At 48.6% G+C, this 19,183-nt stretch overlaps 1 protein-coding gene across 1 annotated transcript in view; it reads left to right on the plus strand.

Moving 5' to 3' along the window:
* The first annotated feature begins 11,614 nt into the window (after positions 1-11,614).
* Positions 11,615-19,183, plus strand: part of SEC22B (SEC22 homolog B, vesicle trafficking protein) — a 14,568-nt gene continuing 6,999 nt past the window's right edge. Inside the window, exons 1-2 of the mRNA XM_005426680.2 lie at positions 11,615-11,622; positions 13,353-13,355. Of these exons, the coding sequence (XP_005426737.1) occupies positions 11,615-11,622; positions 13,353-13,355 (11 nt within the window). The remainder of the gene's footprint in view (positions 11,623-13,352; positions 13,356-19,183) is intronic.

Genomic DNA, 19,183 nt, shown 5'->3' on the forward strand with positions numbered 1-19,183 from the left:
GGGCCGGCCCGTTCAGGGGGCAGCACTCCATCAGCCAGGCTGGCTCAGTATTCAGTATTTCCCTTTCGATAGCAGGAAGCACAGGTCTCCAAGGACTCTTGCACTCTACTTTCAAAATGCCCGGTGTCATTCTGCTTTTGGTTCCCATTGCTGAACAGCCCACAGCAAAGGCCCACCGTGCTCTGCACACTCCTGTCCCACTTGAGGAGACAGCACAGGCCCAGTCACAGCACACTGTCCCCAGGGCCTACAAATCTCTAGAGAAAAAGGACTCTGCACAAACATTCTGATCTTCCCCTTTGTCGGTAAATCAGCCACCAAGAGGAAAAAATGACGCCAAGAGGAGCCTGAACTTCAGGCTCAGCCAGAAGAGCTTGTAAGGAAGGCTCAGTTCTGCTTGGGTTATCCATCACTGTGATCTCTTCAGCAGGAGAAAGTAGGACTAGGAAGCCTCCAGCTAGGAAAGCAGTCAAGGAAAAACAGATGGCTTCTTGGTGTAGCCAAAGCTGAACCTGCTCTCAGGGCATGAACAGTGTGCCATCTCTCTGCCTGATTTCTCTCCCCTTCCAATAGCTCCCACAACATCACCTGACACAGAGGTGAGCTGAACCCCAGTGACCAGACTGGCTCACACCATGGGTCACATCCAATTACTTCTCACTCAGCCATCCAAGAACAATTCCAAGCTCACTAGCAAGTCAGGCACACAGGCCTCCCACTCAAAGCCAAGATCCTGATGTCATGTAATTCCTAAGACTTGGTGCTTCTTTGGAAGACAACCACATTACACCGTTACAAATAAACAGACTGTCTGAAAACTGGTGTAGGAGATTTTTAAAATTCATTTTGGGGATCGGTTTTATGGTTGGTTTTGAGCTTGATTTTTTTCCTTTGCTGACCCATCTGGACCCAAGGCAGCAAAGCCAGGGCAGGTGGACCATTCCTAATCACTTTCTGTAACCTTGATTAAAATCAGCTGCATCAAGTACCAGTGATGAGGCTTTTGTTTGTGAACTTTGCCATATACAAGCTGGGAGAGCCATACAGGCATAATTTAGACCCCAAAATGCTGTTTGCTTCTTTACTGAGAACTCAGTGTCCTGTAAAAGTAAAGGCAGAGCAGCTGTAAGCAGTGAAAACCATTGTGAACTTTGATAGTACGTTTGGTATTAGCCAGCACAGCAATCAAATATGCAAAGCATGTTGCTGGCAGGCTTGCTTTCAGGCTAGAACACTTCACAGACCCCAATGCCATTCCCACTGCAGCCAGGCTGTCCAAGCCTGCCATTCTGGCCTTCTTCCAGACAGGCATGTGCAGCCAGCCACCCCAACACCTCTCAGAGCCAAGGTCTGCACTATTCCTTCAAGTGCCCCATGTTTAATGCTGGCCCCCTTCTCCCCTGACCCCAGAGATGAATGGTCTGACAACCAAAGAAGTAACAAAATTAGTCACCAAAGTTTGAAACATAATTGTTTTGGACAATTCCCATTGTGCCTAAAATACAGGAGAACTATTTACCCCCCCCCAAAATTTTTTTCTCTCCAGCATGCAAAAATACAGAACTAACAACTTGAACTACAGGGAAGGAGGCAGGAGAACTGAAACTCTAAACCCCAATGCATTCAACAGCAGGTCAAGAAGGAAGGTTAGGAGAAAGACCAGCTCCAAAAAGAGCAATTTCTAGAATTGCTACAGCTGTGCCAAACACCCTGTGTAATGCTCACAGCACCTCAGCTGTGCACTGTGACTCTGAGCCCCACAGCCCTGCCTCACCTGTGCACAGGTGCTTTCACTGTGGGACTGCAACACTGGCAACCCATTTGTTCTCTGGCCACAGCTCAAAGGATGTTCCCAAACCCAACACATTAAAACAGTTAGAAAAGAAAGGTGGTTCTTTCCCAGAAGAGTTTATTTGAACAGTGCTGGTTTTTACATGGCAACGACACACAGCTGACAAAGCAGCCTCCATCAGCACTAAATATAATTCACAAAGGACTCTAAATCCTGCCACTAAAGCTGGGGCATTCAGCATTAACTTGCTGGAAACACTGATGAACAGCCCTCAAACTGGACCAAAACACTGAGGGTAGAGCAGCTGAAAGGTACTGTCCATTGCAGATTTGTCTCCCCAGAAAGGAAGGGGCAAACTGAGAGGAGCTTTCCAATATTAACAGTGGTCAAAAAAGGTCTGAAAATGCCAAAGCATTCAGCACTCCTTGCAAGGAAATGCCTCTGATGGAAGCTACATTGTGCTCCAGCGCATATCCCTTGCATTTTTTCCATCAAATATTCTGGGCAGCACTTGCTCATTTGCACACTGCCTGCTCAGAAGAGCACAGATAAGCTGGGAAGGAAATCACCAGAGGACAGAAATAAGGGATCTGGCGAGAATCTGAAAGCCAAACAGCTGAACACATTACCCCAGCTGATGCAAGAGTGAGATGGCTGAAGTGAAACTACCAGTGCTGCTGCCAGGGATGGAACTTCAGCAGTAACTAGCAGCAGGATTTTAACTTCCAAAACCAGCTGAACTGGACTAAAAAGGCTCACAGAGGGTGCAGTGCCCAGCCTGCTGCCAAGCACAACACGAGCTCTCCAAACACAGCCCTGAAAACTGCAGAACCCACCAGAAATGGGATCTCTTGTAGGCTTTAAAGCTGACCCGTGGGGGTGACCTTACACAGAAGCAGCAGCAGATTTTGCCCTGGCAAAGACTGCAAGAAACCCTCCCCATGCCCTGAGAGGGGAGGCACCTGCAACACCAGGCCAGCCTTGTGGCTGGGGGACAGCCAGGACGAGCACTTCCAGCTGGTTTGCAAACAGCTCCGATTTTCAGGCCACTTCTGATCCCCTCTCAGTGAGAGCAGCTTCATTTAGGGAAAATCCCCATCTCCAGGTGATCTCAAAATGTCTCTCAACAAAACCTGAAAAATGCCTTCCCCCACAGTACGTCTCTTTACATCTAAATATACCCTGTGTGCTCTAGTTTAAAGCATCACTACTGAAAAAGAAAGCATTTGTTTGGAAATAACTCAGCACAAGGTTTTCTGTTTGTTTTCTTCTCTGTAGAACCCCTCATGACTGAGATTTCTCTGTGTTCCTCATGAAAAAGGGAGAAAACCTGGCAACTCAGACTCTGTTTACACTCTTTTCTGAAAGCTAACATCACCTTCAAGTTTATCAGTGAAAGAAGCAACCACAATTTTTACTAAAAAAGTACAGAAGAATCCCAGTGCCAAACACTTGCTGTGGCAGGCAGAGTACAGTGGTTTGCTCCAGAAAAACATTTGCATTTCCTTAATACTCTAAACCTCTTCAGCAGCCATGGGAAGTTGAGCTGGCAAGCAGAAATTCAATATTATGTAGAGATTACAGTTCTTCAGCATTATTGCTGGTGATATTTCATTCCTGAAAGCAATAAGGGAGCAGCAAAGCAAACCAAATGCCTGAACTTGCTAGTTCAATCTGCCAAGAATATTTATTAAAACATCAGTGTGACCTGTGTAAGCCAGCAAAACAGTGGGCATTGAAAGACATAGGGTGCTCCAAGATGTTCAGAACTTGTTCCAGACTCCTCTAGGATTATTTTAATGTTGAACACAAGCAATAAAACAAAAAGCAATTTATAACAATCATAATCCATTCAGTCCCCAGAACCTTTCATCAGGCCTGTGAGTTCTCACTGAAACTGGATTTATCAAGATAAACTGTAGATGCTCTACAAAATAAGCAGACTGAGGTAAATGAGGCATGAACAAGCTGAGTTTGAATGAGAGGCTGCTCTTCTCCAGCAGGATATTAAGGTTCACTGCAGGGAGGGATTACCAAGAAGCCTATGCAGGAAAGTGATAGTGACTCCATTTGTGAACAAGATCACACCATCAGATCATTCCTGGAGACCAAACTCCTCAGCCAGAGCAATCTCAGTCCCCTGACAACCTTCTCCTCTAATGCCTTTGCTGATGCAATCAGCTGATGCTAACATGACAGTGATGCTAAGAGCAAGGAATAGATATCAGCATCATTCTTGGGCAGTGCTCATGGATGAGGCATGGCACATCTGGAGCTAGGCACGCTTACTCAGCCTGTCAGAGAGCATTTCCATCACAGAAACAGCTGAGGATCATCAGTGGGCATGAGACAAGGCCGAGTACCACAACATCAGGGTGGGATTTTTCCTTGATTTTATGCTGTCCTCACTCAGAGGACCACTCAACTTCTGATTTTCACCAGTGACTACAGGTAATACCAAGCACATCAACCTTTGCATTAGGATCTATGGCTAATCATACAACAGAAATGTATTTCTGTGCATTATCTGTTTCAGCACAATCCTGGTGAGCCCAGCCTCTCTAGAGCACCAGTGCAGATCCTCTACCACTTCCAGGGTGTTTATTTTGAGCCTTCCTTTCCATCCCTGTGAAGCAGAGGTCTGCTCACAGCAAGCACCTTGAAACTGGCTAAAGGGAAACCCTGGAACTGAAGCAGTGGTAGTGGCATGACCTTTCACTAAGACATGGTGTGTTATGTGTATCATTTGTTAAGTAATCACACATAAATGTCCATCTAATTACAAATTACCGAGCCATTCTCTGTTTTCACCCCTGAATCAGAAGAACACTGCAGACACAGGTGGCTCCCCATGACTGGTCCTCGGTGGGGTGCTCTGTTTGCAGATGTACCACCTCAAACACAGATTAGCTTCCACTCAGAGCAGGTCCTCTTGGAGAGGTGATGGAGAGTGAATTCACTCGCAGGAGAAGAGCCCAACGTTACTCATGCAATAGCTTGGAAAATGTGGTGATAATATTGGAAGCAAGATAGGCCCAGGAGACTTAGCAGGAGCAGCAGCAGTCTGCTGGCAGAGGACAGAGAACAGAGAAACAAAAGCTAGAGGAGCCTCAATTCCCTGCTCAAGAGTCAGGAACTGTGGGAGACAGGACAAAATGCTGAATTTCCAGATATTAGAGAATTGTTTACATTAAACTACACTAAATTCTGCCAAGTATTCATTCAAGTACCTAGATACTGATAAATCCTTTCACCTTATTGATAAACAGACGTTGGATCTTGGTATGTTTGAGATTCAGGCAGCCCCACACAAATCCTGGCAGCCCTGGGCCATTGTGCCTGTAACAGGATACTGTGTGCCTGCAGTCCCCTCCCTGGGCTTTGTCACACTCCAGGAAAAGCAAGGAATCACAAAAGCATCTGATGGATCCAAAGAGGGAAACAGAGCTGCAAAAATTCTCCATTCAACCGGACAGCAGAGGAAAGCTGCAGCATGTAGCATTTTTCTAACTTTTGTCTTTTATCATACTCCAGCTGTCATATGATTTCCACAACACAATGTGGGGAGAGCAAAGGAAAACTCAGCTACATCCCCTTTTCTCAGGGACACATCTAACATATTTCCCTAGCATAGATCTCCCCTGCTCCAGATACTTCCTATCTGCACTCAAAAGTAGCAAGTGGTCAATACATTCTCAGAGCTTGGTGAAAATCAAAGTCAGCTGTTTTCAACAAAATCCTTTTTGTTACTGCGCTCTGATGGCCACTGAAGCTGCCAACCTGGTCAGAGAGATGCTTTAACCATGAAGCATCATTTTAAAAACGGATTTGCAGCTGTGCATATTTCACTTCAATCACTCAATTGTGAATTATACCTCAGCAAGCCCTTGAAGAATAGAGGTGGGCTGTCAGGGCCATGCGAAGGGGGAGAGAAGAGAAAGGAATTCCTACCAAACAAAAGAGCTCCAAGAAACCGATACAACTTTGCTGGAAGCTATTCCCAGCCCACTCAACATTTTTTTCTGCATACAGACATACCAGAATCCCAACAAGGGGCATTTTTCCCAGCTAAAATATGAACCATCAGCAAATCTGACCACAGCCAGAGAGAAATACAGCAACCTGGTGGATGCAAAGCAAAGCACAGTGAAATAACCTCAGAGGTGTGTAAACCCAAGGGCCCAGAGGCACCTCTGAGAGCTCACCGTGGTGGCAGCCTGACACAAGCACCTGCCCAGGGCCCAGCACGCTGCCTGGCAAAGCAGGAATCCTGTTTGCTCTCCTGACAAGAGCTGTTTACATAAGATAGGAGTACACAAAACCCAAAGCACCTTTCCAGGCCTCCCCAGAAGGCTTGTGAAGAACAGTACAGCTTCACTGATGCTCACCAGGTGGGTTTATTGTCCATTCTGCATTGCTTTTGGGACTGAAAGCAGCAGCAGGGGCCAGTGGCAATGCTGAGAGAGGCCAGGGCAGAAGGAAATACCACAGAACACTGGAGGCAGTGGTTGGGACATTGGTGGAGTTGGGCTAAACCTACCCAGAACCCAGCTCCAGAGCAGATCCTGTACTCCAGCACCTGGGTGCAGCTGTTTTCTTAATCCAGAGATCCCCTGGATCCCAAGGGCTGTGCACAACACCAGCAATCAGGCTACTGGAGCCTGCAGGAGAGCAATGGTGCCAAGCAAACCTCAGCATGCAAACCCAGACAAGGCAGATGTGTGGTCCAAGTGCATCAGCACTGTGGGGAGAGCTGAGCTTTGCTCTCCACACATGCACAGCAAGGGGCCTGCAGCAGAAAGCTGGCCTTGAATGCAGGTGCAGCAGGAACACAAACAGCCACTCGGACATTTAGCTTCTGATTCTGGAACAAGGAAACAACTGAATGGACAATAAAAGCTTATTAGAAATGGTTTTTTTAAAGACACCCAGCAGGACTTGCCATTTAGGTGTCAGAAAAACAGGAGCATGCTGACTGAAGGCTGAACTGAGAAAATCCAGCTCTGAAACCCCTTCTCCCTGGAAAAAGCTGCATGTGTTTGCTTGAACTAGCACTATCCAGGCTTCTGATCCTCAGGCACATCCCCCTGGGCCAAGGGTAAGGAGCCACCAAAGTTTTGTGTTAGTGAGCAGCTTTACACTTGAGCTGCTGAATGCTACGTGTTGGGAGGGAAAAATCCTCTGATCTGCTTTGGAATCTGCCAGTGGCTGTCTCAAATCCTCACTGGGACTGAACATGAACAGGCAAAGCTTATCCAAGTACCTGGAGACACCCAAAGTCTATTTGTGAAGCAAGGACAAAGTCTACACTAATGGTCTTCAGCTCTATTAAGCAAAATAAAGCAGAATCGTGGCAGAAAGAAGACACTGATCTCCCAAGCCTGAAAGAACTGGGAGCACCTTGAATTGTGGCACACTCTCAGGCACATAGGGAAGAGGTAGAAGAGCAAATAAAAGGGAGTTCAGCCCCTAACCATCCACTAGCAACATGAAATATATATGATCCAGTTCTTGCAGTTCTCAGCTTTCCTTGCAAATCCTTCATTTTGAGGCAGTGGGTGCAACTTGATCGGGAAAGCAGCATATCATCTTTCTACCACCGGGAAAGCACGCAGATATATTTTCATTAAAGGGGTCCTTTTGGAGGGATCCTTTTGGTGCTGGAAACTGCCCATCTGAGAGGAAGAGATCACAGGGGAAAGGCTGCAGGACAGCCCCAAGAAACTCAGAGCAAACCCTGCAAACTGAAAACCAGCAGGCTGATGGAAGAGCGAAATGGGAGGAGGGCAGGATTAGAAGTGCTATAGATTTATGATAAGTGATGCTCTAACAATAGCTTTCTTTTAAGAAGGAAGCTCTTCCTGCTGTAGTTAATCTGGTTAGCCTGCCCATACTTTCATGCACTGGAGAAGGACTGCATACAGAACAGGCAACTCCTCAAGTCAAGTGAAACCACCCACTTCAAAGCTCATAAAACACCAACCCAGTAACATGGACCATGGCAGAGGGAAAAGAAAGAGTTGCTCCCCTCAGCAGCTGTCAGGGGCTGCTCAGGGGATCTGTTCCAGCCTTTACATGGGCTAAATGTGCAAGGAAGGTCTTTTTCAGCCATGTTTTCCATTTTCATAATTTCTCCCCACCCTGAAAGGTCATGCAGATGAAAACATCAATTTAACTAATGCCAGATGGAAGACAAGTTAAGCCATATGAATCTTTGCTGATTATATAATTACCTTCATTTCTTGCAGAAACATGGAAATGCTTACAGTCGCTGGCAGATTATTTTGTACGTAAACAAACATTTCTAGGCTGTTTGTACTTTAAAGAAATTAAGTCCACATGGTTCTGACCAACAGCTCCATTACCACGTGGCACATGCATGAAAAAAAACAAGCCTGAATTTGAAACTCCACCAGGAGCTTGCAGACACCCATCTTCCCCAATAAATAATACTTTTTTAATGGGCTCATCAACTCACAGTTATAGATTTACTGGATAGAAACTTATAGAGTGTATTTTGCACTCAGTGTAAAATACACCAAATTATTTTCTGCAGACCTCAAGGTCATTTAATTTACCTCTAATGAGCCCCAACACATCAGCGAGGAAAAGAGCACTGAAACGTTCAGGCTCGTTTGCTCCTGAGCCACAGCAGTGTGGCAGTGGGCAGTGTCAACAACAAACACACCAAAGCACCACAACAGGTGACTTGGGCAGAATCTACAGGGAAACTTCACGTGTACAGGGAAGGACAGCACTGAGAAACCAGCACAGATGCAGTTCTGTGAGCCTGACTATAAAGCCACGAGCAATTAAGGATCCACTCCACAGATGCCGGTTTCTGAATGGAGCCGGCTGTGTTTGTAGGTGTCCCATTAGAAGCCAGGAGCACATGTTTAAATTTGCATAAGAATCGGTGTGAAAGATTCAGTTTCATCCCCAGCAATCTCCGGTAGCTTTGGTTACACTGTCAGATACTCAAGTTAGAAAGTGTCTATTTGACAATCTCACTGCAAAGAGCCCAGCTCCCAAAGCCTTCTTCCCCGCAGAGCCAAAGCCAGGGAAAGACCACCTCCACTGCAACCATCTCTGTCGCAGACATCTTTTATGAAAAATCCTTTCCTTAGGATTTTTTCCTCCTGAGAAGCTGAGAAGCCTCAGGAACAAAATGTAAACAATGGTTATCTGCTGCTGTGGAATGCAACAGGTGCCTCTGTGATTGGCCCATGTTGGATGTTTGTAATTAATGGCCAATCACAGCCCAGCTGGCTCAGAGAGAGAGCTGAGCCACAAACCTTTGTTATCATTCTTTCCTATTCTATTCTTAGCTAGCCTTCTGATGAAGTATTTTCTTCTATTCTTTTAGTATAGTTTTAATGTAATATATATCATAAAATAATAAAACAAGCCTTCTGAAACATGGAGTCAGATCCTCATCTCTTCCCTCATCCAAAAACCCCTGTGAACACGGTCACACATCTCCTCAGCCTGACCCGCTCTGAGCTCTGACAGCAGCAGCCCTGAGCTGGAGAACACACACAGGCCTTTGGACCACCCAGGGTTTACAGCACAGAGCCTCTAAACAAGGGGCTGGACCTCTCCTCCCACAGTCATTCAAAGTCATTTCCTTGGCCAAAGAGAAACTCCACCGAATTAGAAAGGTGGTGCAGGGCTGGGTTAAGGGAGTTACCTGCTCCATGCTCACCTGCAGACTCTACTGCACAACCATTTGGTCCATCATGCAAGGCACAGCAGAGAACTGAGCCAACTGAGCACAGCCCATCTCCTCACCTCCTCCCCCAGTGAACGTCCACCTTGATGATCCCCTTCACCACGTGAACTCTCAAATGCTTGCACTGGCACAAGGCAGAAGGTGCTGGCCAGCAGCAGCCCAAGTGGGCAGTTTACAAAAAGCCACCAGGCACACCAGCTTGGGAGGAGCAGCTAAAAGCCACCTCTAACCTTTACCTGGATGGTGTCAGGATAGCACAACAGCTCTGCACACACCTGAGAGAGCTCCTCGGGGAGCAAGCTGCTGGAGCCTTGCTGTACCTGGCAGAAGAGCTAAATGCTTGTGTCTTACAGCCCCAAACACACACTGGCCAGATGGAACAGGAGGAAGACAGCCCTGATGCTGGGAAACAGGAACCACAACTGCTCTGCTGAGAACAGCAAGGCCCCATCTCTGTTACACACATCACAGTCACACAGCTGAGGCAGCACTGAAATCAGGACACGCACAACAAGCTGAAGTGAACACTGCACACATAAGATCTGGGAAGTTTGCAGGACTGCACTGAGACTAGACACCCATTTTCAGCAGAGCCCCTCCAGAGGCAATCAAATTGAGCTCTGGCACAGCCTCCAGCTGAAGTGTGCAATCCCTGAAGAAACTCAAGACTGAGTGACCTCAAACGATCCTGCTATATTTGTAAAATCGTGTGTGAGGAGATGTCCTCCAACAACCCTATTACATTCATAGGAGCTACACCACCAGACCAGCTCCCTAAAAGAGAAAGAAATCCATGTCTCCAGTGTAGAAAATGGTGCTGCTTTCTGAAGACCTAGGCCCACAATCCCAAAGCCAAATGCATCCAAAGAGAAAGCCACGTCTCCAGCTGGTCCAACAGAACCTTGTGAGCTGTTTGCTGACATTTCAAGCTGGTACAAAGCTCCCCAGACTCTCACTTCTGTGATTCCAGGATGTGCTGCAGAACAGCTAAGCGGGCAGCAAACTCTCTGCAGTAGAAGGAAGGCTGTGCTCCTCCATGGCTGGCACTCAGCAGCTGCCAGGACAGCTAGGAAATATGGTGGTGCACCAGCTGGAAAAAGTCATGGACTAAATGGAAAGGAAGGCTGAGAATGGCCTCAGACATCCTAATGGTGAAACCATACAGAAGTGAATAGGAGACCACACTGCTGCATGAAAGGGCACCTTGTCCACCTCACTGTGTGTTCCCACTTCTGATCTAAGACACCTGCTCATGGCTTTTTTGTTTGTTTGAGGTTTTTTGCAGGTGGGCTGAGCACTGCAAATCGCTTCTCATTCCCAAAGCAGCAGAATGTCCGTGCAGGTCCCTCTGACAGAATATCCTGGTAAGCAGCTGCAAGAAAGGGAACTGTACTGGCATGAGAACCCTGCATAAGCTCTTTCATGACAAGTCAGTGCCAAGCTACGACCTCATTGCTTTAATGAGAGCACCCAGCAGAGCAGCGTGCTGGAAGGCACAGCGCCATCAGCCATGTGCCCCAGCTGTTCCCTCTGCCCTTCGTGCTGCCACATAGGACAAGCCTAGCTGGCCACAGGAGCGTGCCACCAGCCTGCCCCCCAGCAGGGACAGCACAGCTGGGGCTCTCGGCAGAGCATTCCCGGTGCCACCCAGCGCGGCGGGAGCCAGGACACGCAGCCCTGGCTCTCGGAGCTGGGGCGTGTCCGCATTAACCACGCTCCCGGGCAGGCTGTCCTCCCAGCAGAAAGGGGATACAGACTTATATGGACTATATATAGATAAGGCTTCCTAAGAATCTCCCCATGGGGGTTATTCTCTGCTCTATATCTAGATCTGGCCTGGAGCCTGTTGGGAAACACGTACCAGACATGTGCAAGCTGCAGCTCGCTTCGGCCATCAATGAGAGCCCTGCACCAGAAACCCCTGAAACACAGGCCAGAACCACGTTATGAGCTCCATGGTTTTCCCCTGTCTCCATTTACAGCCTTCCACGTGTCTCCCTGCAGAGGTAAAGATGCCTTTAGCAATCCGTCTCCTGCCCATGATATTTACTTAGCAGCAATGAGGAGCGCCTCCAAGCCCTTGCACAGCAATGGCTTTGTAGAAAAATAAAAAGAGCAGGAAAAGATTCTGAACAATTGAGCTCCACAGAGCAAAGGGATCTGATGAAAGCAGACAGTGTCTTTTCCAGAAGGTTTTAAACAGCAAAATAAAGTGCTCTGTTGAGCAGTGAACATGTTTCACCCTGCACATGCAGGCATACCCTTCATGCCCTGCTCCTTCACGGCCTCCCACCTTCAAACCTCCACTTCTCCCCAGCAATACGTGCTTTAAAAAAATAATTAAAAAAGAGGTCACCCTAGATCACCAGGTTTGTTCATTTTTTTTTTCTTTTTAGAACAAAACCAACTATCTCCCTGAGGTCCAGAAGGCCCTGAGAGCTATGTAGGTGTTGGTTAAATACCAGCATTCCCCCTTGGCTATTGCCTTTCACTTTCCTCCTACAGGCTCCAGAGCACCTGACTGCCAAAAAAGCAAACAAGCAGGAGAGGGGAGCGGGTTTATCATGACACCAAACTAGAGCTCGGGGAGGGAGGTCCCACACGTTAGAGCACTGGGGGGAAAGCGGCTAAGCTGCCATTTCCCAGAAACAGTAAAGTGATCACATGTATCTGATTGTCTGGATGAGCCACAGCAAGAAGCAGGACAAGTTGATCAAAAGCTTGCAGTGCCCAGGTGCTGCTCCCTGCCCAAGGGCACACAGCATCCTTGGGGCATTTCCCAGCCCATTCCACACTGAGGAGCCAAACAGTTAACTCTCCAAACCAGTACAAAGGCTATGGATGAGGAGCACACTTCACACTACATCAAAGCTGATATTTTATGCTAATCCATCTGCTTACAGGAGAACAAATGCTATTTTCCTTGACAACTCTTCTGAAATCAGATCTGAGCAATCATGCACGTTTGAAACCCTTTTGAAACATCAGTAAACCAAACATTGTTATTTTCTGTGCAACAACTCCCAGGCACAGCAGCTCGGTCGGTGACTTCCATAAAGCGCTCAAGCCCCAGGCACTGCACCCGAAACACCGGTCCTGGCACACATACCCCGAGCCAGGTGAGCCCCCGAACACTGGCTGGCCTGCAGACCCCAGCTTTGCTTCATGCACACAAGAGCCTCCACCAAACAAAATTCACAGCATACAAAAGCTGCTGCTCCCAGTTCTACTTTTGCTGCGTACTTTAAAAATTAGACTGCTTTCCCATTGGGGCAGGGGAAGCATTTGAGCTGCTGATCGAAAATAGTCATTGCCCTGCAAGTCAGTGTGCTGGAAGGCAGCCTGGCTGCAGCCTGGCAGCTGCTAGGCGAGAAGGAACAAGGAGGCCACCTCAAAAGAAAGGCACAGCTTGTGACAACGACACAGGCACAGACAGGCTGCGGGAGAGGCTGAGCTGGGTCCCGAGGAGGAAGCGTGTTCCAGGCTCCAGCACACAAACAGAGCCCACACATCTTTTCCAACAAAAGGAGCCTCACCTGAAGGCTCTCCACCACTGCTGCACCAGCCCAAGGACAGGGTCTACATATGTGGTAGCCCCTGCATTTTTAGGGATCCCCTTCTCCAGGGATACTGGCTGCAGCAAGCAGAGCAGGCCCATTAGAGCTCTCCAGGCAACTCATTATTTTAAACAAATGAGTGATTAGCAAGGATCCACTCTCTCCTAGTGAAGCTGGCTGCATGCCCTGCAAGCCTCCACATCACTGTACAGTATCATAATCCAATTAAACCTCACCATGAGAGAAGCTTCACGCTATCACATTCAATTAGCCAGTTAAGCCTCTTATCATCTGCACGTTGGGATCCATTCGGACTGAAAACTCCCCCAACACTGATTGGGCATCCTTCAGCCAGGCAAGGACACACAGATGTCACATCTGGAGCAGCAGGAGGACCATACAGCCTAGGAAACCCATACTGCTGGCTTATATGGAGGTAGAAGCACAGGAGGAACAAAGCACAGTGAGCAGCTCCTGCCCACTCACAGTTATGTGCTGAGGTGACTTGCTCCCCGACTTCCCAAGGAAATGGGTCAATTCTGAAGGAGCTCAAGGGGCCCAGAGGAATTTCAATGGAAAGGCAAAGCTAATAGAAGACCTGGCAACACAGAGTCGTCTGGCAGCCAGCCACTAGTTCCATAGGAAATACCCTCCCTAGAAGGTCACCATAACGGTGGCAAAATTTGGCCCAAAAGAATTGGAAAAAGCTGCCAAGATGTGACGCAAATGAAGGCAGCGAGCAGGGCCAGCTTCCTGCGTGAGGCCAAAACACGGAGCGCTCTTGGAAAAGAGAAAGATTAAGGGTTGCAAGGAACATAATGGCCTCTTGTAACAGCTGAGTTGTTGCTTTTCTTTTCTTGGCAGAAAAGAGGGATGTTTGGTTGCTGGTTGATTAATCTATTATGCAAATCATTTCATAGCTAATTTGATACAGCCACAAGCTTGCCACAGAAATTGTCCGCCTGCTCAGAGCTGATGAAAGGTGGAGCATCAACAACTCCATTTGACAAGAGCTTTTATTTCCTGGACAAGCAGCTGCAGGGTCACCTCCTGCCAAGCAGGGCTGCAGGAGCACAGGCCAGACCTGCCAGGGGACACGAAGGGAAGATGCTTTGGGCACCCTCACTTGGTGGAAGGCAAGGAAAGAGGCCTTTCAAAAGAGCAGCCCATTCCTTCTGCTCCCACCACCCTTCCGCATGCACAAAGCACCCAGGTGAAAACCATGTAAAATCCCATCCAGAGACTTTGGCTAGCAGCTCTAAGATCTGTTTCAGAGCTGTTCTTGACATGCACAAGCTTCACCTTAAAAAAAGACTCAAAATAGGTCTCACTGGAACTCTGACTCCAACAAACCACTCAGCCTCTAGACAGAACACATCCACTGAATAAGACAAGCACCCAAGTTACATTCAGCAGGATCATACAAAGTGATGGGATTTACATGGGGAACACTTAGGGATCCCTCAGGTTTGATCTCTTCCCCAAAGACTAAGGAGGACAAATAGGATGTTCTAGCTCCAAGAAGAAGGGTTGGTTCTGGCCACTGTGCTTTACTCCAAGCAGTTTATCTCCATTGCTCACTCGTGGATGTTTTTCCTCATGCATCTCACACATTCAGCATCATCTCAGTGATATTTTTAAAGGCTGTCCTGTGCCCTCATTTGTATTCCATTTCCTTTCGAGGGAAAATGTTAGGCATTTCACGCTATTCAAACAAAGTCAAAACAAAGCCTCCAAATAAGCACTTCTGAAATGTACCTAGTCATCTGAGTAATTAGACATTTTCCTAGCTCCAAATGTACTGAAAGTCTATTGTCAGCTCCCAATGAATGTGCCAGCAGTTATCCTAACCAGGAAGAGTTCTCTCCTAAATGTTAACATACCGACAGAATAGAAGGTTAAGATACACTTACATTAGATCTCTCCCTACCTGAATTAATCAGTGTTTTTAATTACGTAGCATCACCTGATCATAATTACTACTCTAGCAAGTTGTTCACCTTTCTCTGATGATATGATGCACAGCTGGCACTGCTCAAGCCAGGCCAGAACATGCTCTCACTGGCCAGAAGTTCCCATTCCCAGTGCAGGCATGCATCCTTCACACCAAAGGGCAAAGTGTTCCACTCCTGGGTGAATCAGTGGCAAATCCTCACAGGGAGAGTCAGCTGTGGACTTCACACAGGTCACAAGCCCCTCAACACTTGGCTAGCAGATGGAATTACCAGGTATGGGTGCAAACCTGCAGACTGCTGGAGTGGCTCCATGCCCCAGCAGTCCTCCCTGTGTCCCTCCTGTCGCACATGTGCAGTGCTGTCACCTCTCCACGCTCACAGAGCCCTCTGCCACTCATCAGCCCACAGGAGGCAGCCAGCCAGACAGGCCAGTGGAAGAAGATGGGAGCTGGCAGAGAGAGAGGAGCACACAGCCTGGGGCACCAGCACACTGTTAGGATCCACTCAGCTGCCTGGATCTGAAATCTCATCCCATCCCTTTCCATGGCCCCCGGGGATGTCCGTACCAGGGCTGCTGTGTGTGTCCGAGTGCTGCACGGCCATGCCACAGCACTGAGCAGTCACATCCCCACACCCCCAGCCTCCTGTGGGCCCAGGGCATGTGTGTGAACCCCTCTGCATTTCCTCACCCAGCAGGCAAGCTACAGAGTGAGCCAAGAGGGGAGATGCTCAGGCAGTGCCCAGGCAGCAGCCCCAGCCCTCTGGCACTGCCTTTGCACTGCTCTGCTCCACAGACTTCTTCCTTCAGTCCCCAGGGACACTGGGGCACACCTGCCCCACATCCAGCTTGCTCTCAATCCACTCTACTGTGCAAAGCTTAGCAGCAACTTTTACCAGTTTGTGACAGCTAAGGCAGTAGCCTGAAACAAAACCCACTCCAAATGGGAATAGTGGCTATTGCTGCCTTCCCTTGCTTCAGCAGATCCTTCCAACAAACCTTTCCCCCAAGGCCTCTCTTCCTCTGGACAATCTCCACATGGTGTCATCTCCTCATGAGACTACCTCAACATGGGACAGTACTGCAGCCTGCCATTCACACCCACAGATTCATCAAAAGATTGGAAGGTAAAGAAACCAACACCAAAATCCACAGAATAATCCTTACTTCTACTCTTTCAGTGTGAGGAAAAGATGTTGATTCTCTCGCTGCCATGCAGCAAGAAGATCACTCTCAGTGTTTACAGGTGGTAGGGAGAACTTTATGTAATGTAACCTTCCTCAAAGGAAAGTCTTTCAGTGCACAGAAGAAAGAACCAGCAGGAGAAGGTAGGCATCTCTCCCTTCTGGTATGCAGTGGATACGCCCAGATAGTGAGACATTTTGAGTCACATTTCTGGGATGACTAAAAGAAAGTAGCTGCATTTCAGAAATGCCATGGTCAAGCCTCCCAGGAGCTACGTGTGCTGAAGAATAAATCATAAAATCACTTCTGCAGATGGCAGAGGAGTAAGAGAAGCCAGAACAAACGCAAAACACCACCTCACCTCGTGTTTCACACTAAGCACACAACTGCAGAACACCACCATGACTCTTCCCTACTATTCTTCCTTAAGTTTAGACACAGCCTTCTCACACAAGGAAACTCCATGGATGCACCAAGGCAGCCTTCCAGATTTTGCTGACACCCCATCCAAGCTGAGTGGACTTTCAGTAAATCACCCACCAGAGTGAGTTGAAGCACACACACATCCACACAAGCATCCCCCACACAACCTAGAGCAGGGCAGGACCACTCCAGGCACTGCTTCCACCCAGCCCCTCCTGCTCCAGGCCATGGTAGCAGAAACACCTTAGAAATGGGCTAAGATTTATTGAACCAAAAGGAAAGGAAGCAACATTCCCTCCCCGAGCACGCGCTCCTCTCCGTGAATCCTCTGACTTTGTGCCAAGTTCAAATCTCTTCTCTGCTTGGAAAGCCTGTCCTGCCAACAGAGACCCAGAAGGGAACTGGTGGAAATCTCAGAAGAGGCCAAGGCAGTTCCACAGTGCCTGACCACACAGCAAGGCCCTCCACATCTGCCCCTCACGTCCCAACAGACATTTGCTGGGACAAGAAACTCACTTGGGATATGGTTTCCCACGCAGAGCACTTCATTCTAATATCTCTTGCTTTAAGATAAAAGAACCTTAAATGTCATTGTGCCATAGTAAAAATCATCACCATGTGAATTTAAAAGGCAGAGGCAGTGGCCTAACTTAAGGTTTTCAAACTCCTGCTTTGTCTGACAGAAAGGTCTGTTGCAAAGCCCGTAATGAAATGCAAAGCATGATGATCAATGGTCAGAAACAGCAGCACTGACTGCTGCAGAACTTGGTGTTTGCCCAGCACACACCTCCCCGTGCCACAGGACCAACATCCCCACAGAACCTGCAACCTCAGCTGCTCCTGACCTCACCTGGGGCTAACAAACCCACCCAGCAGCCTGTGCCCAGCCTGTGGGCTGCCCACTCTGTGCCCAGCAGAAAACTCCACATCTGGGGAAAGGCAGGTTCACAGGGCTGGCAGCAGCAGGTGCAGCAGCTGGATGGAGCTCATCCCCCTGGCTGAGGGAAAAAGGGCACCCAGGAAGAGCAAGCAAAGGTAATGGCAACAGCAGGGCCAGAGCAGAGGGACCCACCGCCACACCAAACTCCCTCCACCAAAAGCTTTGTTCCTACAAGGTCCCAAATGCCCCAGTTCTTCCATCAATTCCTCAGGGCAGGCAATCTGAGCACTTTTATCATGCCCTCCTTCACAGCTTGCTTCAGCAGTTCCAGACTTTCCCCCTCAAACCCCAGCTCTGCCCCACCTGCCCAGATACCCACATGGGCTTTGCATTCCCCACATTCCACCAGGCACCTCAACCAGCTGCCTCCCATCTGCTGCCCACCACAATTCCAGCGCCCAGGACCCACCCTTGTGCTGCCCACCAAGGCAGGGTCAGTGTCCTTACACTGCATTTTCTGGTCATCCACAGATTTGCAAACAAGCAGGCTATGTTGTGAGCTCGTTTGCAGATCTGCAAGTATCAGCATAAATGATAATGCAGAATGAAAAGTCCTTGACAGTGTCGGAGGTTTGGGCTTTTATTTGTTTAACAGCCACTGGTACAAGGTTGGGTGGGATGGAAACCCAGCTGCCTTCCTGTAGCAAAGGGTGCAGTGGAGAGAAGTGTTTTCAGAGCAGTGCTACCGTGTCCTCTGCATGGCAGGGACAGGGCCAATTGCACTGGAACCACAGAATGCTTTGGGTTGGAAGGGACCTTTTAAAGATCATTTAAGTCCAACCCCCTGCCAGCAGCAGGGACACTTTCTTGTCTAGTGCAAAATGAAAAAGCACCAACTGCTCCTCCAGCTATTCCCATCCAAGTGACAACTTCCACAGCAAAGGGACTCCTTGAAGACAGGCACATTCCCCCGGGTGCCAGACCCTTTCCAAGATCTCCAGTTGCAGAAAAGAAAGGCTGAACGAGACACAAGCTGAAAAAGTTGCTGCCCGAGGCGCTGCTAGCACAGATAAACCCCTATAAACCCAGATTACCTGCAATAGCAGGACTCGGGTTTGCTTCTGTTGCTGCCCACGATGTCAGACCACTACAGTGTTTGTGATAGTTACTCGTCCCTGCAATACAGGGGCATGGCCACCGAGTCCAGCCTGCTGTGTGGATGGCGCAGCAGACAGAGGGATTTGGGGGGGTTTGTAAAGCTTGAAGAGCTTCACGTTCCTGCCAGGTCAGCCTGATGACTCTGTTTCCTTTCTGCTCGCTCGCTACGTCCTCGTTTAAAACAAAACAAACAAAGATAAAGAGGAGCGCTGCAAAGATTTGTCTCCAGCACGTTTAAATCCGCAGAGGCATTCTGTTCTGAGCTCGGCTTGAAGAGCGCAAAATTTTTAAAAACTAAGAGGAATGCCTGCCATGCGGGCTAAAAGCAGCGCGGGCAGGGAGCACGGCCGCGTGTGTACACACGGCAGAGGCACGGCAACGGAGGGACACGGGCAGAGGGCGAAGAACCAGCCCCGGAGAAGGGATGCGCGCCCCGAGCCCATCCCTGCGGGCACTGCCCGGGAAAGGCGGCGGCACCGCGGTACCGGGGGAGCCCCGGCCCG

This window comes from Geospiza fortis, unplaced genomic scaffold (assembly GCF_000277835.1).
Source record: "Geospiza fortis unplaced genomic scaffold, GeoFor_1.0 scaffold5, whole genome shotgun sequence".
Taxonomy (NCBI): domain Eukaryota; kingdom Metazoa; phylum Chordata; class Aves; order Passeriformes; family Thraupidae; genus Geospiza; species Geospiza fortis.